At 39.1% G+C, this 24,312-nt stretch overlaps 1 protein-coding gene across 1 annotated transcript; it reads left to right on the top strand.

The window, feature by feature from the left end:
• Nucleotides 1-596: 596 nt before the first annotated feature.
• Nucleotides 597-23,202, top strand: LOC103055452 (platelet glycoprotein 4-like). Its single transcript, XM_015888436.3, has 12 exons — nt 597-790; nt 7,536-7,696; nt 8,405-8,549; nt 9,232-9,408; nt 13,901-13,992; nt 15,255-15,301; nt 16,275-16,344; nt 17,001-17,188; nt 17,668-17,786; nt 19,027-19,100; nt 21,972-22,026; nt 23,017-23,202. Exons 1-12 carry the CDS (start codon nt 671-673, stop codon nt 23,179-23,181), a joined length of 1,413 nt encoding a protein of 470 aa, XP_015743922.2. The 5' UTR covers nt 597-670; the 3' UTR covers nt 23,182-23,202.
• The last annotated feature ends 1,110 nt before the right edge of the window (nt 23,203-24,312 follow it).

Here is a 24,312-nt window from a genome sequence, read left to right as displayed (position 1 = left end):
TACTGCACTAGGGCAATACAGGTATATGCTTCTTCTAAGGAAGAATCAAGTAAAAGCCAATGAAAAGCATTTGTAAATATACATTTGAAACCATGTAAAGAGAATTTTCTTCAGTCTTTGAAGAGCTATGCTTTTTATCAGAGTGGGAGGTTCACATGTTTGGCTGGAGCTTTGAAGGAACTTTGGAGGTTCACATGTTTGGCTCTAAACTTGGGTTTAGTTTAGAAGTGGCCAAATGAAGGGTGTAATTGAGCCTTTCAAGCTACGGGTTGCAATGAATTTCCTCCCATCTGATATTCCTTGACCAAAACATGGACTTATTTCATGAAGAGAGAGATAATTCAGTCTGAAGTTATTACTAACTGATCTTTTATTTCTGAATCTACAAAAAAAGTTCTGTCAATTTCCCTTTAGCCAGGCTTCAATTATGCCAGCTCTGTATGTTTGCTATTCTAGATGTTCTTGCATTTTTTAAAAACTGCTTGTTTCTAGGAGCAATAAATGATCTTCCACAGGATTGTTTATGCTGTACTTTGTACTTCAACCTCTTTTGAAAGCGTGCTTAGGTCTCCACAATATATATATTGAGGAAGCATCAGAGTAAGAGATCTGTAAGAGGTCAAGGAGGCAGAAGGAGCAGCTGCAAAAACCTTCAACTGTGTGAAGAAGCATGGGGTGTAATCGAAGCTGTGGCTTGCTGACTGTTGCAATCATCGGGGCGGTGTTGGCCATCCTTGGCGGTATTCTGATTCCAGTTGGAAATCACTTTGTTGAGAAGACAATAAAAAAGGTAAGAGACACCTATAATTCCTGTATTACCCCATATTTTCATCACTTTCTTCTCAACATTTGCTTATGATGTAAACCATCACTACCACTAGCACCCTGTCACAATTGCCTCTAACCGTTTTTATGATTTAATCTCACTGTTGAGATGTTCTGACAAAGAACCTTCAATCTAGGCAGAACCATTTCTATAAAGAAATAGATCTTTACTGTTTTCTTGTTTTAGGTAGGTAAGCAGCCACTTACTATCAAAGTTGCTATTAGATGGTGGATGTTATCCTGTTGAATTAACTGTTGATTTTTTATTTAGGGTTTTTCAAAAAACATTTAATTATTTTGCCTTTGTAGTTTTGGGTCTTTTGGTACACCATCCCAGGCTGCTTTACCTGAAAAGGAGTTTATGCTGATTTGAAATGATAAAATACAAAAGCTTGTTATAATGAATGTTACTTTTTAAAAAATGCATTTATTAAAATACCTGTTACCATGCAAAAACAAGTAATACAACCTACTCACTAGAAAGTCCTAGGCAGCTTTCATTAATAGAATATATATATAAATTTAACATGCCACATCTATATTCATTGCTGTCCACTTTTGAAGACGTTCCATTCTGAAGGCCTTGTGAAAAAGGATAGTATTTACACTGTTCCTGAATGACAAAAAAAGGTCTTTTCTGACTTCAGGCGGTGTAATGCAACAAGGTCAGGGTGGTTTTGCTGAGAAGGCCATCCTGTGTACCCCTGCCTCCTTGATCTCTTGAAATGGGTACCTGTGACATCCTTTCCCAACTGGACCACACTGGATGGGCAGACTCCACCTGGGAGAGATGGTCATGAAGGACTTTGCGCCAACAGTACTTCCATCTAGGAAGGACCTCAGAGGAGAGGCTGGCTCACCAACAAGGGCACATTTATTAGCTGCTCAACTCCAATGGACTTTATTGCCTCATTACATGTTTCAAGAACGGCAGATCTATGTTTGTGTCAAAGGAACATATGGTAGATCCTGCTTGTGATGAAATGTTATCTTCTACGGCTCAGGATTCATGAGCATGTCATTGACTTAAAAGAGTTCATCCATGCATTGCAAGTCAGTGGTAAACCCCAAAGCCTATTTATGGAAAGTACTAGATTCAGTATCCACCATCTGTCAGTAAGGCTTTTGAAGACACTTGGAGATCCATAGTCATTATAGGCAATATTGAATTGAATGGAGCATTGACTTATTTTGTGAATCACTTGTTCATATGCTTCCCATCTCTGGCATGAAGGAAGTAATTGACTATATGAACTTCTCCAATTTTTTGCTGAGTGTTCTCTTGTCTTGTAAAATAAGAAGTCCCATTAGGTTTTCTGAGTTGCAGGTTACTGAGAGAAGACCCCAGTTTTTATAGTTTCCTGGCATCAGAGATTCCTTGAGGATTGGATTGATGGCTATAAAAATATAACTTCTTAAAACAAGGATATTATCTACTTAAGTGATGGAGTCTCACTGTGGGACACAGGCTACATTAGAAAGTAAGCCTTAAATGGCTATCCTTCTCAGGTAACTAGACTTGAGATGAAGCCCATATATTTGTTTAAAATCAGCAGAGATGGCAGAATCTCCATTACACTCTAAAACAGGAATGGGCAACCCTTGGGTGACCAGAAGCCACATTTGGGAAGCAGGGGAGAGGTGGGTGTGGTAATAATGCAAAGCTAGTGGAGACCCATCCTGAAAATTGGAGGGGCCAAGATTTGGTCTCTCTATCTCTCTCTCTTTAAAGGATAAATGCTCTTAGCTATTGAAGGCTGAGTAAAAAAGGGTTTTTTGGGGCTGGCCTGTTTGGTAGAAATCCTGACAAGAAGCTCCATTTGAGACATAGATTTGCTTCTTCATTTCAGTGAAAGAGAAGGATCTTATTCTTCACTTTCTTGATCCCCCCCCCCCCGTTTCATGGGGAAATTGTGAGTCATCTTGAGTCCACACCTATAGCCTGAAGTTCTAAATGTGAGCTCCAGCTCTTGTGCTACAAAATTGCATGGTTTACCGGTTCAGCCTTCAAGGATAGTGAGGCACACTTTTTCAGTTACTTGTTTTGAAGCATGTGCAGGATATGATCTGCATGGCAAGCATCAATGTGTACTGCCGTGGCTTCCTCAGCTTCATCACAATGGTGGGAACACCCTTTGACTCGCTTGCCAACGTTCTGGCTTCACAGAAGTTAGTGGAAAGCTTCACAGTGAGCTCAGTTTGAAGGTGCAATTCATTTGTGCTTCAAAAACCATGCAGGGATAGAGTGTAGGAATAACACCCAAAGCAACATGGAGACCAGCTGCCAACCAAGGTTTTTGAAAAACAAAATAATTAAAAGTTTAAATTCAGACTGAGACCAAATCCATGCACGGAATGCAATACTAATAAGCCAACACATCAAGGCAACAAGGAAGCCAAAACTTTTAAAAGTAAAAGACAGTAAGAGCAGCTTAGCTTCCACGTACCTAGAATTCCTCCTCCTCCTCCTCCTCCTCCTCCTCCTCCTCCTCTCTTTGGGCTGGGCAGTCTGCTGGCTAGGTCATCCATGCTGCACGTGGGTGTTGTGCAGCTTTAGCATTGGCCTGTGCAATGCAACCCAGCCAGGGGCCGGGGCCAGCAGCATCATCCTTGGACATGCGTCAAGGGAACAGGAGGGAAAGAGGCATTCACGTTTTCTTTGACTGCTTTTCATCCGCAACTATGGAACCTTTGGGATGTCCAGTTTTCTGGCAAACAGATTCTGCAATAAGAGGATCAACAGATCATTCAGGCACTTTTGTGGCCTGTTGCTTTGCAAGTCATTTTTCAAAGAGAATTCCCTCTCTGAAGCTGCCAGAAAGAAAGGGTAGGCATGCCATGCGGAGTTTGGTAAATGTTGACAGCCGAGCATGATTTTCCACCATAAGAAGTTATGCAACTTCTTGATCTTGAACTTCTGAATTATATTAATTGCCCTCAAACTGTGTCTGTCAAGTAACTATCACATTTCTTGATCAGAAGTTCTCCACCTGCATACAACCATCAAGAGTTATGGAGATCAGGGTTCATGTCTGCAGGAATAAAATGTGGAAGCCCCTTTATTCAAGTCTATTCATCTGTGCTTTTTTTCTGAGATTGCTATGTCCAGTGTTGTAAAGGACATGCCCATTCTGCTTTGGCCATCCGTGGATGAAGGACTTCGACATTCACAAAGATCATAATGAAACTTTTTTTTCAGTTTTTATCAGCACTCAAGAGTTCACTGAAATGAGAGACCCTGATGACATCAGACCTGCTATCAGGTGATCTACTGGTCTGTTCCCTGCCAAAGACACCCACTCTGTTTTGGCCAATAACAGTATATAAGCAAAATATCTCTGTGCCTCAAAGGATTTCTTTGGTCTGTAGGAACATCTTGATTGCTTGCTGAGTATTTTTTTTTTAATAGTATTTTATTGAGATTTTAAAATTACAAAGTTAAAAGTTAGAAATGAAACTGAAAATTGAAAATACAGATTATAAAGAAAAGGAAAAGAAAAAGTGAGATAAAGTAAAAGAAAAAGAAAAAAGACATGAAAAATGGATAGCTTCCAATCTATCTCTGGTCTTAAGAATAATAAGAGTGTCATAAGTGCTAGTTTTTAATGCATTAAGTAGGAACAATTGTTTGTCAAAACATATCCTATTACATTTATAATCTAATCTTCAAATCCCCATGTAAGCTTTGCCCAGCCTGCATTTTGCAAATAGTCCATCAATGGTTTCCATTCTTTAAGATAATAATTATTTGAATTTTCTTTTAATAAACGAGTCAGTTTATCATTTTCTGCCATTTCCATCAATTTTAACAACCATTCTTGTATTGTTGGTAGTATCTCGGTTTTCCAAAATTGTGCATACAAAAGTCTTGCTGCGGTAATCATGTATTGAGTAATTCTAATAAGATGCTTTCCAATTTGAAAGTCCATTATCCCCAGCAGGAATAATTCTGGTTTAAATGTAATCTGTATTTGCAGTATGCTCTGCATCAAAGATTGTATTTGAGTCCAAAATTTCTTTGCAATTTTACATGTCCACCACATATGGTAAAACGACCCTTTTTGCTGATTACATTTCCAACAAACGTTGGAAATTGTCCCATACATCTTTGATAATCTTTGGGGTGTCATATAACATCGATACAACATTTTATAAAAAATTTCTTTCAAATTATAACATAAAGTAAATTTTAATCCTCTAGACCACATCTTTTCCCATTGCTGCATATGTATACTATGTCCAATATTTTTTGCCCATTTCATCATGCATTCTTTAACTTGTTCTTCAACCATTTCTTCTCTCAACAATAATTATACATTTTTGCTATTAAGTGTTCATCTGTTTCACATAGTTGAATTTCAAATTCCGATTTATTCTGTTCAAATCCAAATTCTTTTTTATCAATTTTGAATTTTTCTTTATATTGCATATAAGAAAGCTATTGAAAAGTATGTCCTTCTGAAACCAATTGCTCTTTTGATTTGATTTTATATTCTCCTTGTTCTTTTTCCAATAAGTCTTTGTATCTCATCCATTTATTTTTATCTCTTGTTTCAGTTCTATAAAAAGCTTCTTGTATAGAAGTCCACATCAGCATCTTAGGGCATAAAAGTGGTCTGCATTTAGTCCAAACTTTTAATAAAGATCTTCTATGGTTAGATAGCATCATTGAAGCAATGAGCATGAAACTGAGCAAACTCAGGGAGGCAGTGAAGGACAGGAAGGCCTGGCGCAATATGGTTCATGGGGTCACGAAGAGTCGGACACGACTTAACGACTAAACAACAACAACAACAACAATATAGTGGTTTTTAAAGTCCACATTAACTTTAACTTTGTCATACCACAAATATCCGTGCCATCCAAATCTCAAATTATAACCTTCCAAATTTAATTATTTTTCATTTCTCAAGGTAATCCATTCTTTAAGCCATACTAAACAGCAAGCTACATAGTACAATTTCAAATCAGGAAGACCCAAACCACCTCTTTTTTTCACATCTTGCAAAACTTTATATTTTATTCTTGGTTTTTTTCCCTTGCCATATAAACTTAGAAACGTCACGTTGCCATTGTTTAAAGGGTGCCTCTGAAGTCAATATTGGAATTGTCTGGAAAAGATACAAAATTTGCGGCTTGATTGCCTGCTGAGTATTGCACTTCATTTTGTTTCTTAATTAGTATGATTACTAACTTCTCTTCTTGGGACTTCTACATTCTTCTCACTTTGTCTTTGAAACACCACACTAATGGTTTGAGCTCTGCTGCATCCCCTTACAGTTTTCTCACCATTCACTCCTGCACACCACTGCAAAATTTTCATTCTTCTCATCACTGCTACTGGAGTTCTCAGAATGGAGGTTTATAAATGAAAGAAATTATGTACCAGTATTTAATAAACTATGGTTTATGGTTTATGCCTTAGTGTGTAAGTGTAATTCTAGCCAACTATTCAATAAGCCATGGGTAAAAAAAACTGGTTTTTGTTTGTTATGAAAAACACATGATAAGCTTCTTAGCTTGTTGAGTTGTACTATTCTCTGAATAATAATTAAAAAGCATCTTCACTTTTGTGCAATGAGAATATCTGCTCTTTAAACTTCTTGCTGACTATTTGACAAAAGCAGCCTAGGACCCAAGTCAAGCAATTTATAAATCATCTTGTCAAATGATTTACTTTTGATTATTATAGCCTTGCAGATAGTCATCTCTAACTATCAGTGTTATAAAGGCTGGAGTTCAACTCTCATAATCTCTGATAAAACAACATTTGAAAGGTCACAAGTCTCCTATCCCTGATTCAAGAATGTTTAATGATGCAATAATTGATTAGAGCTATAATATCTAGGGTCATGAAGTTTATAAGTAGGAGGGAGAAAGACTTTATTCAGCATTGATTAGCAATTGATTATATGCCATCAAGTTGTTGTTGTCTTTTAACAACCACATAGATAGACTTTTTCCATAATGACCAGCATATTTAATTTTAATGCTAATGTTGCAAAGTCCATGGGCAAGGACCAGGTGAAATGCTTCATACAAAAGCCTTATTAGAATCTAAGAGACAAGTTAGCTAAACTGTAACATTAATTTAAAGAAGATTACAGCATCATTAGTAGAGCCTAGATCAGGGTTCCCCAAAATGGTCAATATCAACCCTGAAGGGTTGATGGGACTATCCAAAGAGTCAGTAAATGGCTGTGGATCAATTGGTGGTTGATAAATGATGGAAGGTTAATTGGGGTCAGATAATCTTTTGGGGTCTCTGTAGAGCTCCACACCTAGTCCTGAAGGTGAGGTGGCTAGTGGCAAGACAGTGTCACCCAAGGTTGAATGACCAGACACTAATGAGAGCAGCCTTGAGTTGTCTCTATCGGCTCTATGTTGTTACTGACCTCTTTTATTGATTGTTGTTGTTCTTGTTATTCATAGTACTATTAGTTTAAGTGTAGTTATTAAATAATTTTCACATAATAAATGTTTGGGGTTGACGAACACTTGGAAACTTCATGAAAGGGTTGATGAGCTGAATAGTTTGGGGACTAGTCTAGCTGATGTCATTTCACCAATCAATAAAAAGAGATGGGGTTTTCCAGGAAACATTATCTGAGCCACTCTCTCTCACTGAGCAAATAATGTCTGAAAAGATGTCTATTCTGATAGACTTAGGAAAAAAAAATTAATGTTCAAAATGTTATTCCCCTTTCCAGGAAACAGTCATTGAAAATGGTACAACCATTTATTCGAACTGGATCGTTCCTGGGAGTCCAGTCTACAGACAGTTTTGGTTCTTTGATGTACAGAACCCAGAGGATGTGATGGAGAATGGTTCAGCTCCAATACTTCAGCAGAAGGGCCCGTACACTTACATGTAGGTCAAGACCTGAGAATGATCATGTCTTGGGGACTTGGAAGAGGGAATAGAGAACAAACTGAGATACTTCATTGATTTGGGACAGGAGATTGAGTCCAACCCCTTATGCTGTGCAAGAATCCAGAATAGGATAATCTCCTCCTCCTCCTCCTCCTCCTCCTCCTCCTCCTTATTGTTGTTGTTGTTGTTGTTGTTGTTGTTGTTGTTATTATTAGCATCCTGCACCAATAGAAGCTACAAAGGGCCATGGGAAATGGATAACTTCATCACAAGGCACTAACTCACCTGTTGCCTGCTTAGTAGCAGGGGATTATAGAAGTATAGTTTCACTCCCAACATCTGTAGGGGACCAAATTACCAGTTGTTAGATTGTACTCCAAAACCTCCACATGCAAATCATATTTTGAATGCTCCATTGTTGTCCATGAGCACTACTCTCTAGAGCAGGATGACCAGTGGGGCTTATTCATCTAGCTTCTGCAAACTAGTTTTGTTTTATCTTGATCTCTGTGGGGATATTATCTATGAGTCTGGCTGTCTTGGCCCAATGTAAACTATTTGCCTGGGGTTGAATTGTATCCTCAGGCTATTAACAATAGAAAGCTTCGTTCAAGCTCCTAGGTAGGGGTGTGTGTGTGTGTGTGTGTAGTTTGTCAGCTCTAGTTACTTTGGATTTAACTGAAGTGGAATCTCTTGTTCTTCGAGGGTGCGATATCTACCCAAAGAAAACATCACTGAACATGAAGATGCCACAGTGTCTTACCTCCTGCCAAATATTGCTCTCTTTCAACCTGATATGTCAGTTGGGTCAGAAAATGACACTTTCACCATTGTCAACCTTGCTGTTGTGGTAAGGAAGCCCTCCTATCAAATTTATATCATCTGAATATTAAATTGTAATAATAAATCAGTAAAAGATTGAGTTTGGGTATTGTCAGTCCTGTGGAATGATGTTCTCTGTTATCCATTGCTTCAGTGTTGTGGATGAATGGAATAGACTCCCCAGAAATGCCGCATTACCAACTGCTGGTAATTTGTCAATACTAAGGGATGCTGGGAGATGTAGATCAGCAAAACCTGGAAATCCATATATTTTTAATTTTTACTGTATCGTTTCTCTATCTTAACTTTCCACTAAAAGTTCCACATCTACCAGAAAATCTGATATTAGTCTTTCATTGTTATTGTTCTCTTCATCATCTTCTGACTTTTTACCTGAAATTATTTTTTTCCCAAAGCTTTAAAACTAATTTTATCTCCTGTATTCTACCGAAGGAATCATGAGGAAAGTGTCTGCTATGATGGTGAAGATACATATCCACTGCAAACATATTAATTATTTCATTGTGCTGCATGTCTCATTACATTGATCTTAATCAAATTCTTCAGCATGTGCTAAGGTTCAAAACTTTAAAATATTCTGTGATTTGATCGCATATAAGATTTAATTCTAGCCTGTTATAAAAGTTTGTTGTTGGTTTTCATCCCACTATCAAAAGTTTAAGTTATAGATGTATTTATATTTTCTGCAGGCTGCACCTACTTTGTTTCCATCTATGGTTCAAATAATGGATCTCCTCATGCAATCTTCAAAATCAAAATTCCTCCAAACTAGAACTGTGAAAGAAATACTTTGGGGCTATGAAGATCCTTTCTTGAAACTAATTAAAATACCAAGCATTGATAAAGTTGTCGGAGTGTTCTATCCCGTAAGTATGCATTCAAAGGGAAGATTAACTACTTGTGGCATGTTTCTAAGAAACGGGTGCATGCTGATATAATAAATGCATCCTTAAAATTCAGAAAGTTCGAAACATTAAAATTAGGATAGCCTTTGGCATATATTTGTCAGGATCTTCTTTCTCATGGGAAAGGAGTCATCCCATTATCTTTACAACAATAACAAATAATATTTTGGCTACAGAGATCGTGTGAGAAACACCTGTTATTGTGTGTTGTGTATTGTGCTATTTACTGCCACCTATTGGTGTGTGTCTGCTAGTTACCCAGTGGGGGTGGCATGGAGCTATAATATAATGAGAGGAAAATGTTCAGCCTCTCAGTGTGTCTCAGTGTGTGTGTGTGTGTATAGCTTTAGCTCAGTATAGCATCATGTAATCATTTTTATGGACTATGTAGTTGTAACAAAGTACCAAGTAGTGTACTTCTTCTCTGAGAGTTTGTAGCTAGAGATTTTGTTAAGCGTGTGTTGCTAATAAGTCTTGGATGCTACATTACATGAGAAGATGTGTTTTTCTTTATATTTTGTATGATATTTGCATTTTATGGAATTTTGCATTTTTATCAATAAACACCAGTTAGTATATATTTTCTGACTGGATTTCTTTGGGAAACAAGTAATGGACATTGCATTGTGAATAGCTGCAATGCTGATGTGTATATATTTCCTGGGTAACTTTTCCTGGAGTTTTTGCTGCGCTCTGCACAAACAGGAATGTTTGTGATTTGCACTCTGCTCGACAATATTAGGATGACTTATCAAAACTCAACCGGCTTTTATTCTACATAGAGGAGTGTTGCTGTTAGCAATCTCCTCCATCAGATGTTAGAAACGAAGGTCATCGCAACAAATGGGATTTTGATAAGGGTATAAAGTAGTTTCCTTATCTTGTTTCCCTTCATCAGGAGATAGCACCAATCTGATTGTGGCTGATCTAGAAAGCTAAGCAGGGTCAGTCCTGGATAATAGTTGGATGGGGAAAACGACTGGGAATATCTACTTCATCATCATCATATTTATTTCAGTCATTGACCAATCCTAGCATTGAAATCGCCAGCCGATATCAAATGAGCTGTAGGAAATACAGTCCTTAGATCTTCAACATAAATATCTATTTTGTCCCAAACTTATTTAATCTCTGATCGTATATGCAGGGGTGGAATATAGACATTAACCAAAAGAAGTTGGCTCCTACTATATTGAAGGAAAACAGCCATTGCATAGCGATCTAATGGTTGTAAGTTAGTTACTTGGGCCTGCAATGAAGTAGATGTTAGAATACCTAATCCCCCACAAAGCCTCCCATGCCCTGCACCAGGCACAGCTTCCAGTGCAGATGTCTTAAAGCCATCTACTAGTAAATCACCCGCATGCCATGTTTCCTGGAAAAAAACTATGTCATAGCTAGAAATATATGCAAGAAATGAAGGATCTCTACTCCTGGACTTCCACCCTGCAATATTCCAGGAGATAACAAACAAGGGAGTAGTATTATTTGAATGTCATTTGGCTTGACCACACAAGGATGTTGTTGTGAGTTCTGCCTGGGACACACTGGGTGGAGTACATCTCCCTTCCCCACTGCCAGGTGTTACACAAGAACAGTCAGATATTTGCATATCCATTGATGTGGCTGTGATAAAATCCTGTGGGTGGTGAGCTGCAGAATCTGTGGTCTGCGGGGCTAGGTTTACCTCTCCTGGTGGTATGATCAAATCTTCTGTGACACAAACTGATTGTTTGTACAATTCACTGTCTCTGGGACGTGTTGGAGGCAAGCTCTCATTTATACTGCTTTTGCATCCTTCTGCAGGGGACACAGAGATAAGATCAATTAGAGGGGCCCCAGTCTCATACACTGTAGTTACAGTTTGCTTAAAGTCCTCTAATTTCTTCAGTAAGTCGTCCTGTTCGCTTCCTGGCATGGCTCCAAAGATGTCAATTATTTCTGCCTCTAAGGGATCTGTTGTATCCTGCCCTCTTTCTGCCTGTGGTTGCTTATCTGTGTTAGCTTCTCCCAAGGCCATGCCATTTTTGCTAACTATTCAGCTGGCTGCAGTAGCGTCCATTCCTTGTTTCTCGTTTAAAGTGCTAACAGCACCTTGATGTAATGACTCAATAAGTGGGGAGATCTGTGTTTCACGGAATACACGTCTTGGGAATATTAGAAAGGAGGACAGCATGAGTTTCATCTTGAAAAGCATGCTTGGGATTACAGATTGCTTCAATGTCAGCAAGATTCCCTTACAGCCCATCTTACTAGGAAGCCACTCCCCTGAATGTAAGTCAATTGCATAATGATGGCATCATAATAGCTGACTTAAGGAGTAACATATGGCTTTCTTTGTACCCCACCAGCCGCTGTTAAGTCTGTTAAGGGTAATTTGCAGGTAAATCTGATTTGTTTGCAGCATCCGTTTGTTATGATTTTGACTTTCGGCTCTTCCATGACTCAGCCGTTGAGAGGCAGATTTTTGTAGGGTTTGATCTCTTTCCTCAATCAGATCATCTGTGGGCCCTTTATTTTGGGCTACGAAGGATTGAGCCTTTCTGAGTCCAAAACTTCCTGCATCAGTAAACTGAGTTAATTTGTTATGAAAAGCCTGGATAAATACATCAACGGACTCCTTCAAAAAGTCCACTTTCAGTTTTACTTCTCCTAGAGAGTCAAAGATTAGAAATACAGTACGCGCTATCGGTGAGCTTTGCCTGGACACAAATTCTGTGGTCTCATTTCCATTTTTAGAACCCTCTTCCTGCCAGTTTTTTGTTGTAGCATTTGTAGGGTGTGCTGCAACTGAACATACAGCTGCTTTAGAGGAGGAGGCTGTTACGTCTAAGATTCCCACAGAGTTCAATTCTCCACTATTATGAGTGGGGTAGTCCAAATCACTTTCATCTTTTGAATCCCAGTTCAGCACATCGTATCTATTTGTAATATGCCCACGGCTTGGCTTATCTGCAACACTAATACTAGTGTTGTCATTCCTTACATTCTCATCTTCGGCCACTCTCCTTTTAAGTTCTATAAGGCAGTCTATTTTTTGTTGCTTGGATGGTTTCGTCAGTGCCTGCATGCCGGAATTAATTCTTTCTTGTTTCTTCCTCTTCCCCATGCTATTATCTTCTCTTGGCAGTAGGTTATAGACAATTCTCACCCAGTTATGTTTGAAGGGTAGTCGTATGCAGCTGTGTGCAAGGTCTTAAACAACAATTTAGTTAGATAATATAAAATAAAAATAAAATTTGCCCGAGCACTCCAATAGTTAGCTGCTTTCACTTCGCCCAGGAATCTCTACTTAGGCAAAAAATATTCCAAAGAAGGTGACAAAATGCATAGATAGGTCCACATAAGTCACCAGCTGGACTCAAAGGTGATTTGACTATCTCACTTCAGAGCAGAAACCAAGGGTTATTTATCTGCATCTGTATAGTAGAAATGTATTAGCAGATTGAGCTATAACTCTGGATTTCTTCATTTGATGGCTAACTTGATGAAGAAAAGAACTGTGCGCTTGACCTGAACAATCACGTCAAGCATCCCTGTGTGTGCTGTATTCTAGCGTGGGCATTTTATCAGGCATGGTCCCAAATTATGTTCAGTCTCACCAAGTTTGGGTGTTCAGAATTTTTTCCCCCCACTTTTCCCCCTGAGAACTTGGACATCTGAATTAATTAGCATTGTCTCGGAAGTGGAAGGATTGGTTTTGAAATGTTCCTTTTTTGTACAACTGATTGTTTTGGCATTTTGTATACATTTTGAATTCATCCTAATCCATAATTATATACATGCCTATGTTGGAAATGCATCCTGATACTGCTATGGCTGTGATGGCATCATGAGCCGGAAGGGAGATATTTTAATATTGTTTTTGTCAACGTGCATGAAAAAATGGGAAGGGGGATAAGAACTTAAAGCTGTGGCAAACTTTGCGTGATCAACATCCAGAATATAAGGTTAGAAATTCTAATTATTCCAGAAATGACAAAGTTAGTCCAAAGGCAGGAGGAAAAAAAATGGAACAATCATATAGGAGGAGGAAGATGTACCATTAATGTCCATAAACTATTTGCATCCTTGTCATAGAACAGAAGTTAAAATAATGGTCACTTCCATATTGCCATGTTGAAGTTACTGAGGGTTTATTTTAACCTGGGTTGGGTTATCTTTAAACAAAGTGAATGCTTGGTCTCAGACCATCTTGAGATCTGTTTTTTTCCTTAACTGTGACTATTTCCATGTTCGAAATTTTAGCAAAACCACGTTTCAAACCCAAAGATCTCCATGTCTTAGGAAAAGAAAAGACTGTTGCCTATTAAAAACAAAACAATGAAGAATGTTAGACATAACTTAGATTTTATAGAGCAGACTTTTAAATAGTGAAGAACTCATCTTGATGATCAAGCCTGTTTGTATCAAAAATTAAGTTTCTGTTCTCTCTTTCTTTATCTCATTCAAGCACAATGAAACATATGATGGCCCTTACAGAATTTACACTGGGAAAGATGATATAAAGAAGGCAGGAATTATCCACAGTTATCAATACAACAGGTATACTATATTTGGAAAGATATAGATATATATATATTTTCAAAATTTAGCTAAAGTACACACATACACACACACAGTATGTGTGTTAGTATGTGTGTGTGTGTCTGTGTGTGTATATATGCGTGCTAACTATAGTTTAGTTCTGTTTTGTGAACTCTTACAGCCCTTGCTTTCTATATAGATAAGATTCCCCAGTGCAGCTGCACAATATTCAGTCATAGAAAGGTGTGTTGGTTGTATTCACATTGTATTGAAGACCAATGAATTCTGTGGTGGTTATCACTAGACTTGGGGTTTGAATTGTTGCCATTTATTTTCAAATCTTTGGTTTTATCCTAAAGCAAATGTAGATGGCTTTGGGCAAGTTGCTATTACTCAACTTGGTCTCCCTTGCAAGATAACTGTATATGCTTGTCTAAGTTCTTGGGCAGAGGGAAGAGTGCAGAGAAGATAAAGGTTGACCCTCATGGATAAGACAGGAGGAAACCATTTTCTGAGACAGGTTGGGAGGCTGTAACTTCCTATGTCTTTCCTTCAAATGCTGTAAGGAGGGGGAATAATTAAAAATCCACAGTGATGCAATCAGCGTTGACACTCCTTTGGACAGAGTTGGTGAACTGTTACCACACTCATCCCTTCATTTTCATTTTCTCTCCCCTCCCTGCATGAGTATAGGGAGGAAAGAAAAAGTGGGAAGAGATGGAGTTCCAGCCCAATTTTTCTAAAGCCTTTTTAGAACCTCATCTAGGGGCAGAATAGCTAACTGGGGGAAATTAATTTAGCCTAAAAGAGACTAGGGGTGTTTGGGGCTAACATGAATGTCCTGTGGATATTAGTTTTTGGAGTTAAGTGACCTGGTTTGAGCCTTCTTCCAATACCAACACCTTCTTTTCCTGTTTGATCCACCTGAGAGAGTCTTGTGGAGACTCGCCAATGAGCCAATGAGAGCCAATGAGATTCCAATGGGTTTTTATAAATACTACCCTATTTCTTTTTCACACCTACCCTAGGAAAAGAGGATGCTGTTTGTTACTTTGCACACTACTTTATAAACACTCCTCCTATCCTAACATAAATTCTCGTACCTTTTTCAATTCCTTCTTTTGGGGAATATGGTTACAAGAGACCTGGAGAATAGAATATCTACTCTGCCCCTGAATATGTTTCGTTTCCACACTTTCCTTAGATTCAGAAGACAATTGTTTAGCTAGGAAAACTGCCTGACGTCACCTGAGCTGCATATTATTTTTCTTTTTTTAAAGGACCGTTAATTATTGGGAAGGTCATTGTGGTATGGTGAATGGCACTGGTAAGTGTGCAAATGGAATATTACTGAATTTCTATTTCTGTGCAGAACACACAAACATATTTTGGCATGCCTTAAGAGTATTCAAGGTTGGAACTGAAATTGAGCTGGAAAAATCCCAAAGAAGAGAAAGAGAAAGAGAAAGAGAAAGAGAAAGAGAAAGAGAAGTGTCCTGGGTTTATTCATGTATCTGTACAATCTCTGGCTAAATCACTAAGCTAATTCAGTTACAGTGGAGTTGGGCAACACTGGGGATGAGGGGGAATCTACAAGGGAGGCAAATGCTGTGATTTGTATCAGATATTGGGTGCAAGTATGTATGGATGGGATTTTTGTGATGACATCACTATGTACATGTCTTCAACTTTTTGTCATCATGGTTTGCAGCAGATATACCTGGCACACTTAATGGGGTTTTGTGGTGGTGGGGAGAGCAAGAAATTCCATGAGTTGGTATGATAGGACCAACATTTAGACAGATATCACATATGCGAGCAATGGTAGGCTTGCTCACTATTAGTGAATTGCTTCAACAGACGTTATGTTTCCTACCTCCACACGTTAAAAAAAAAAAAAAATCCCACTGCTTCTGTCTTTTGCTCCATCAAAGTTCAGCACTGAGGCTAGAAGAAACTCCATAATCCTCGGGCAGCTTTCTATGCCAAGGCTACTGCTCGATAAATGGTCTTCCAGGTTGAAACCACTGATAAGTCAAAATTTTGCCTTGAAGTCCTAGGTGTGTAAACTCCAGAAAAGTGTAACCTGCATGTCGTAAGAAGAAGACGAAATCTTTTATGGAAGGCCTGCCTTAGCCTCTGTTAATCCAATAGGTAGAACTGAAGAGCTGAGTTTGATGAAGAGGAGCCGCAGTCAGACCTAGCCTCAGTTGTTAAGGCAGCCTTTCAATTCAGATGCAAGTTTTTGGTATGAGCTGGGAGGCTCACAATTCACATGATGTTCTGATTTTTACTCACAGATGGGTCATCGTTCCCCCCTTTTGTCAGCAAGGATGATAAGCTGTATATGTTTTCCTCAGATATTTGCAGGTAAAAGATCTTGAGTAACTGGTTTCATTCCTTTGATATGGAAATAACAGAATTTTGAATATCAGCAACATTCAACCAGCAGGACTTTTGGGTTAGATGAAGCGGGACTGCTTAATTTTACCACAGAGATTGGCAGCTTCTCTATTAAATGTGTTACTCAAAATCCAGTTTACCCCCCAAAGTGTTAACATGCAGAGACCTTAACTACTTCAATACTGTTCCCATTATACTGGAAACCAATTGGGGTTCCATGCAAAACCCTAGATTTCAAGGCTTTCTGAGAGTACGGTGTTAGTCGTCTTTGTTTTTAATATGGCTTTTTACATATTAAACATACATCCCAAACATAATGATTGGCTCTGCTTCTGCCTTGGTGAGATGCCAGTCAATCCTACCTCACCAAAGTGTCACGGGGAGGCTCATCTGATTGAGGATCCCCACATTTTGATAAAGGAATGAGATCAGCGATGTGTAGATGATCAACTCATGCTTGAGAAATGTGATTGATGACGTCAAGATCAGGGGATCTTGTTCAACATGGTGTATGATCCTTCATTGGTGCTCAAGTTCCAGATTAGACTCAGATGGTTAGGACAAAGGAATAATGGATATGTATTCTTCCAAAAGTGCTACTTTATATTTCTTTTCATATCTAGGTCAGCCTATGGAATATTTGATAGTGAGCAGACAGTGAAAGACATCCTGCTTTATCGCTTTAGTGTCCCTGAAGCAATTACAGCTGCGCCCTCTGTTAATCCTGATAATATATGCTTTTGCACTGACAAGGAGATAAGTGACAACTGTACAACAGGTGGAATAATAGATATCAGCTCCTGCAAAGAAGGTAACAGAGGAAAAATGGGAGGGTTCGGTACCATAAATCTGTGTGGGTTAGTGTAATTGACAGGGAAGAGTGAGATCTAGCAATTTGATTTCAATAACTTTAATTAACATTGGAATTTTATGTATTCAATGATTTGTACAATTCATGGGGGCATTGTGCATCGCTGTACTAAAGCCAGACTGTAACCCTTCCGGAACTTAATTGTGTCATTGGTATCACACAATGGACCTACAATGGACCCATGGAACCAATTAGAAAATAAGGTCTGAGCAATTTTACAAATTCTTTTGAAGTTTTGATTTGGATCATGTCCAATCTGCATAGCATACTAGGGGAATTACTTGGGGAATACGTTCACCAAGAGGTCTGCTGTCGTCCCAAAGACAGAACGTCTCCTTTCTTCCATTCAGCTTCACTAGCAGAATGGAACTGTATGACCTGAATTGTAAGCCGGCTTCATTTCCCTTTTATTTCTATAGGTAAACCAGTCTACATCACGTTGCCCCATTTCCTGTATGGGAGTAAACAACTTTTTAAAAACATTGAAGGAATGAAGCCAAATGTGGAAGAGCATAAAATCTTTCTGGAGGTGGAACCGGTAAGTGTCTACACGTGGTACCAGCTCCACGATCACGGATTTGATATGAATCAAATCCATATGCAGGTTGTCTCTGTCATAGAATGTGACCCTTGGAGTGAATTTTTGGGTTCCTGCACCAAAGTGAAAAGCTTTCTCCTAGTTTGTTGTCCAGAGATTGGATAAAGAATTTCAAGAGCCTGTCAGCCTGTACTTTAAGGAGGGTTTGGTGTGGTTTTTTCCTCTCCTTATTCTAAGCACATTTAAAAAGTTAACATTAACATTGAAAGCAAACATACATCTCAAATTTGATGAATTTCATCCAGTTTAAAGTAATTGCAAGCAAGTCACTGAAATAAAATTGTAGTTAAAACTTGTGTTTTTTTAAAAAAATATTTATTGGAATTCTCCCCCGCCCACCTCCCCCACAATAGGGGACTCTGGGCGACTTACAAAAAACATTAAAACTATAAATATATCTAAAACATGTAAAACATCCAAAATTTAAAACAATACTAAAAAAGGAAGATCCAAGAAGATGGAAAATCAGGCTGCGGAGAGCTGGCCACTATAGGGCTAGCCATCTCCCTGCTTGAGATATTCTCTCCCCACCCCAGGCCAACTGGCAGAACCAGGTCTTCAAAGCCCTCTGGAAGGCCAGGAGTGAGAGGGCCAATAGCATCTCCAGGGGCAGGATGTTCCAAAGAGCGGGGGCTACTGGAGAGAAGGCCCGCCTTCTGGACCCCGCTAGATGGAGTTCTTTTACTGAGGAGCTCCGGAGCATGGCCCCTCTGTGCGATCGGGTGGGACAGGTTGAAGACATAGGAGAGAGGCGGTCCCTTAGGTAATCTGGCCCCATGCCATGTAGGGCTTTAAAGGTAATAACCAACACCTTGAATTGGACCCGGAAGCAAACTGGCACCCAATGCAGCTCGCGGAGCAACGGTGTTATGTGGGCCCTTCTTGGGGCTCCAAAAATAGCCCACGCAGCCGCATTCTGGACCAGCTGTAGCTTCCGGATAGTCTTCAAGGGTAGCCCCATGTAGAGCGAATTGCAGTAGTCTATCTGGGAGATAACAAGGGCATGAGTGACTGTTTGAAGGGCACCAAGAGTATTGAGGGTATCAAGAGTCAACCTTGTCCAATGCTGGTGAAAAACCTTTAAATCTAGCACCTGAATACATTTCTTTTTCTCTTTAATGCTGCTAGTCTTTGATTATGCCCCCTCCCCCCAATGTTCACTGTATTTGTTTTGTTTTAGATCACAGGATTTGTCATGCACTTTGCCAAAAGGTTGCAGATTAATTTATATGTGAGACCGAATTCAAAAATCACGTAAGTCTTGGCTGGTTTTTTTTTTTTTTCTGTTGGGGAAACATTGGCCAAATGTTTCCTTGACCTGCGTTTATGATTATCAGGAGAATTGGCTTATGGGCAACAGCATCTTGGGGAGGGGTCAAAATCTGCAAGATGAATGGCATGACATCTTCATTGAAGCTCCATCCCGTTTATATGTGCATGTTGTAGACACTGCAGACTTGGCTTTATAAATCCAGCCTGACTTAGATTTGGGCACACATTCCCCACTCCTATCAATATCTTACGGATAAAGTGGAAATTGCACCTTATTTCTGAGTAGATGCTTTTGCCCGTTCTTGATGAATATAGTGCTGCAGTCTAAGTGACATTGGCTGAGTCTGCAAAAAAGTTATGCATAGCTAGATTTAGTGAACTTGGATTGGACCTTAGGAAATCTAGGATTGTAGGCTAGACTCTATAGTTTGAAAGAAAAGAAAAGAAAAGAAAAGAAAAGAAAAGAAAAGAAAAGAAAAGAAAAAAGAACCAACCTGGAAGAAGGCAATTGCCAATCACTTTTGCACTGTGACCAAGAAAACTGCATATAAACCAATCTGTTACTGACTGCCAGCATATTAAATAGACCCCAAAATGTTATGTTCTGTCTTGTGCTCCATCCTATACTTTGCCCTTACTTTTTATTTTCCACAATAATTCACTAGTCCTGTAATCTAAAGAAAGCTTAGATATCATTACTGTAGTGTAATAACAACCATTATGTTTAAATGAATTATTGTTAGGGTCCTGCATGAGTCCCTCCACATCCTGCTTCCTCGTGGCAGGTGGGATTGTGCCTAGAAGGGATGAGTAAAGAATGCCGAGAGTGTGTGCCAAGAAAGTAGAAATCTAATCCCAGCAAGCTCACCCAAGTTATGACGGTCAGCATGGGGCAGCAGAAATATAGGAAGATGACTTTAGTGGCAATGGCATATTGCTATATCCATTATATAAACCATCCCTGTATTTTTACCCAAAACAGCAACTTTTAACAATAACAACAACTGGGTAGAACATATCCAGTAAAATGATTGCTGAAACTGGAATGTTAAAGTTGGAAATAGTAAGAAGAAAAAAGTAGTTGGACTGAATGGCCTAGGAAACCAAAATTTAGCAGGACAATGACAATTCAACCATTTTTTATTGCTAACATGTTTTTCTAACAATCAAAACAATGGTTATATACATGGACATTACTTGATGGAGTACATAGAAATCAAATTGACTATATTATTGGTACAAGGGAGTGGAAGAGCTCAATTATAACAGTGAAGATATGGGCATAGGCTGACTGTGGAACAGATCATGAACTGCTTATGTGCAAGTTCCAGGTCAAGCTAAAGTGAAAGAAGAAAGCCAGTGATATCAACTTGAGCATAGAAGGAAAACAACAGGGATTTCTTTGAAGTCTTGAATGTGACTGATAGGGAACCAGAGGAACTGTGGAATAAAATCAAAGAAGTTAAGAATGAATGTGAAAAGAGACTGCCAAAGACCAAGAAATGGAAGAAAGCAAACTGGATGTCAGAAGAGTGGAAATTGCCCAAAAGAGAAGAGGAGTCAAAGCGATCCAGAGTTCTCGCTAGAAGTACAAGTAAACATGACCAAATTACCCTATTTTGGGTACAATATGCAAAGGCCCAGTTCCCTTGAGAACTCTGTAACGCTGAGAAAGGTGGAAGGAAAAAGGAGAGGACAACCAGCGGCAATATGGATGGGCTTGATTACAATGGTGATGGGTGCACCATTGAAGGACCAGGTTGGAGAAAATCTATCTACAATATGTGGCTACTACCCATAGTAGAAGATTGGATTACAAAATTGATGCAGTTTGTGGAAAAGGCAATGCTGGCCAGTTTGGTCAATGATAAAGACTTTTTTGAAAGACTGGAAACTTATATGAACTTTTTGTTGAAAAAAGAAAAGACTGAGTTGATGATTTATGGATTTGGGGATTAAAAAGGGTTTAAGGGGAGGGGAAAGAGTAAGATGGCAACTACCTGATAGAAAAAAAGGTGGAAGTCATAATTCTATATTTTCTTTTTTTCTTTCACTTCTTTTTCTTATTTTTCTTTTAATATTTTATACTTTTATTGTATTCAAATATTCTAATAAAAAAATACAACACGTGGCCGCTAAGAGTTGGTACTGATGCGATAGCACATAATCAATCAACAGTAAGGATGAAAACTTTCAGCCCCAGAGTAAGACGTGGTCTTCAAATCTCCCTCCCTCCCTCCCTCCCTCCCTCCCTCCCTCCCTCCCTCTCTCTCTCTCTTTCTCTCTCTGTAGTCTGTGAAGCCTCTTCTGAAAAATCCCTCTATTTTGAGATGGGAAACAAGTGAAATCTGTATCCCACCCTCCTTATGCTGGACTTTGACCGTAATAAAGATTTGATTTGATTTGAGTGAAATCTGTTGTGTGTAACAGAGAATGGAGCAATGGAAAAAACAAGAAATCAACCAGTCTCCCTTCCATGAGTCATTGCTATCCACATTTGAGATAAGTCCTTATCTGCTTTGCTGACCTCATTCCCCTTCCAAAAATATTTGTGCTCAGCCACCAAAAAGTCAGCCATCCTTCCTGTATTTTGTATGTTTTGAAGATGCCACCAGCTTTTAGCTCAAAGATGATCTAAATTAATGTTGACATTTCTAATCAGGATGGGCTTGGAGGAAAAACCAGGTAGAAACATGCACTCCTCCACAAGGTAATTTCCATCAGGCTTTGAGAAAACTAGTACAAAACTCAAAAACATGGTACCCATTTCTTGCATTCTCAGAAGATAGTTGGACAGAACTGAGCTATTCTAATGTTGTGCTTTTGTTTTTATTTTTATTTTTTTTCCTGCAGGCCACTAAAAAAGGTTAATGATAGCTTTGTCTTTCCTGTTCTGTGGCTGAATGAGGTTAGTCGGTTTCCTTTTGAATTGTCTTTCTCCTTCCCTTTACTTTGACTCTTCAAACGAATCTGGTATCCCTATTGATTTAACCAACTAAATAAAGGGAATGCACAGAAAGGCCTGCTTCTATGGGATCACCTGTGCATTATATATTGACTAATAGGCTCATCCCAATTCTCTGAGCTGTGAGAAATTCCAGAGGTCCTCTCCTTACCTGGTCTTGCTTTCCTCTGGAAGGAAACCAGTAGGAAGCGCCTTCTGGTCTCATTCGTTCTCTCCTTTCCCAATCATTTGCGGCTTTCCCTCCCTTAAAATTTCTCAACCCCATTGATATGGAAGGAAGCAAGAAAATCCTGAATGGTATCATTTTGGATGGCATATAGGTTTAGAATGCCCTCTGGACGAAGTCATTTTGGGCATCAGGGAGATGTTGCTCTGCTTTCTTCTTGCCGCTGTGCTATCCTATTAACTGCAGGGGTGGAATTTGAAGATACAATACTTGATCGTTCTAGCAACCCATTGACAGGTTTTCCTCTCATTGCTATCCATTGAACTGGGGGAGGGGGCACATTTCTTATAACTCCAGGGCTGTAGAAGTGCTTCTCCTCTCCCCCTCCCTGCCAAAAAGAAGCATTGTAAAAGTAACTACTGAACTGTAAATTTTAATGTGACAGAAGAGGCACATTATTAAACACACGGGGAGTAACAGGATTCATGATCCTTGCATTTTTTTTTATTAAGCCAGATGTAAGGCTTGTCCAGACCTCAGTTCCTTGCTATGTTGGTCTTTTTCTCTCTGCTGCTTTTCCAGCTTGTGACAGAATATCAGTTTGTTATTTGCAATAGCTTTCTTTCCTGCTGCAGTACACGATTTTAGGCAAAGCTATACATAAATACTTATTTGGGGTTAGAGAAGAGCATCGCTGTTGCTGAGTATTCAGGCCTGTATTTTTCTGCTGACGTGATCCTGCAAGCTCTTTGTCTTTCCTTCTCCAGACGGCTATTATCGGCGATGAAGAAGCAGAACTTTTCCGATCAAAAGTGACCAGCAAGATCGAGTTGCTCCGACTCATTCAAATATTGCTAATTGCCATTGGTTCTGTAATGTTCCTGGGATTCCTCATTGCTTTTTGCATATGTAGAAGAAAGAGTTCCAAATAAATAAGCAGGTTTTGGAATTTAGGTCAGTAATTAATTAATTGAGAAGTCCACCCAGCTCCACCAGGTTCTAGGTGGCCCACGATTTTAAAAATAGTATGATGCAAGAAAACAAAAAAAGAACAATGGATGTCCAGGCAAACATCCCAACTAGCAGATGAAATCCTATGGGAGCTTAACACCCAAGGCCTGGGGAACCAGCCAGCTTTTCAAGGACTTCTTAAGCATTGTCAAGGTAGGAACTATACCAATCTCTGTCAGGATCCTGTTGCAGAGGGCAGGTGCTCTGACAGAAATGGCCATTTCTCAGCAATTTTCTTTTGAACAGAGTGCATTTTTAAGTGAACTCTCAAGTTCTCACTCCATACATCTGGAGAACCGAGGCTGGAAAAGCTTATTTGATTGTTCAGCTGAATGTTGAATGCAATTCACTTCTGAGCCTAACCATTGGAAGGTATATCCTTGAACTGCAAATAGGCCCTTTGGATATTTTTTTTTAAACAAGATTAGACATGCAGGTCATACAGCAATCAATAGATTCACCAGCGATGCTTTAATCTCCACCTTTAGTGTTCACAAAGGGGCAGGTCAAAAATAGCAAGATGGTGGTCACGCATGCAGTATTGAAACATATTCAAAAGAATCAGAGCTTCTATCATGCTGTTGAAACTGCCTCTTCCCTTCCCCCCCCCCCAACATACATTGGTGATATTGATGCCCTCAAGTGAGGTGGGCATTACTCTGGAGCAAAAGTAGAAACAAGAACCTTTTCATTTAAACCTGCACCACACATGCACCAAGCATTAATCAAGGAGCTCTAATTTGCTATGCTTTCCTGTTGCATGGACAGCAAATCAAGGTTTGGCTTTTATGTGATGTGCACACATGTTATCAAAACTAGCCTCCTATAAATTGATGCATAAGACTGAAGCTGCAATCAGTAGCTGACATAATGAGGTTAGTGTGAGAATGATTTTAAATAAATGCAACATGGTACCATTTCACATATTTAGTAGCCACAATGTCCTTATCAGCATCATCAGACAGGCATCTAGAAGATTAATATGGTAGTCACTTGTAGATATTCTATATAGTTGCAAGATAGATTCTATGTTACAAATGGATGTTGTTAGT

The sequence above is a fragment of the Python bivittatus genome, unplaced genomic scaffold (genome assembly GCF_059951505.1).
Source record: "Python bivittatus isolate LINGU-HERP-01145 unplaced genomic scaffold, Pbiv_v1 ctg000120_np1212, whole genome shotgun sequence".
NCBI lineage: Eukaryota > Metazoa > Chordata > Lepidosauria > Squamata > Pythonidae > Python > Python bivittatus.
This window is presented reverse-complemented; position numbering and strand designations above follow the sequence as displayed.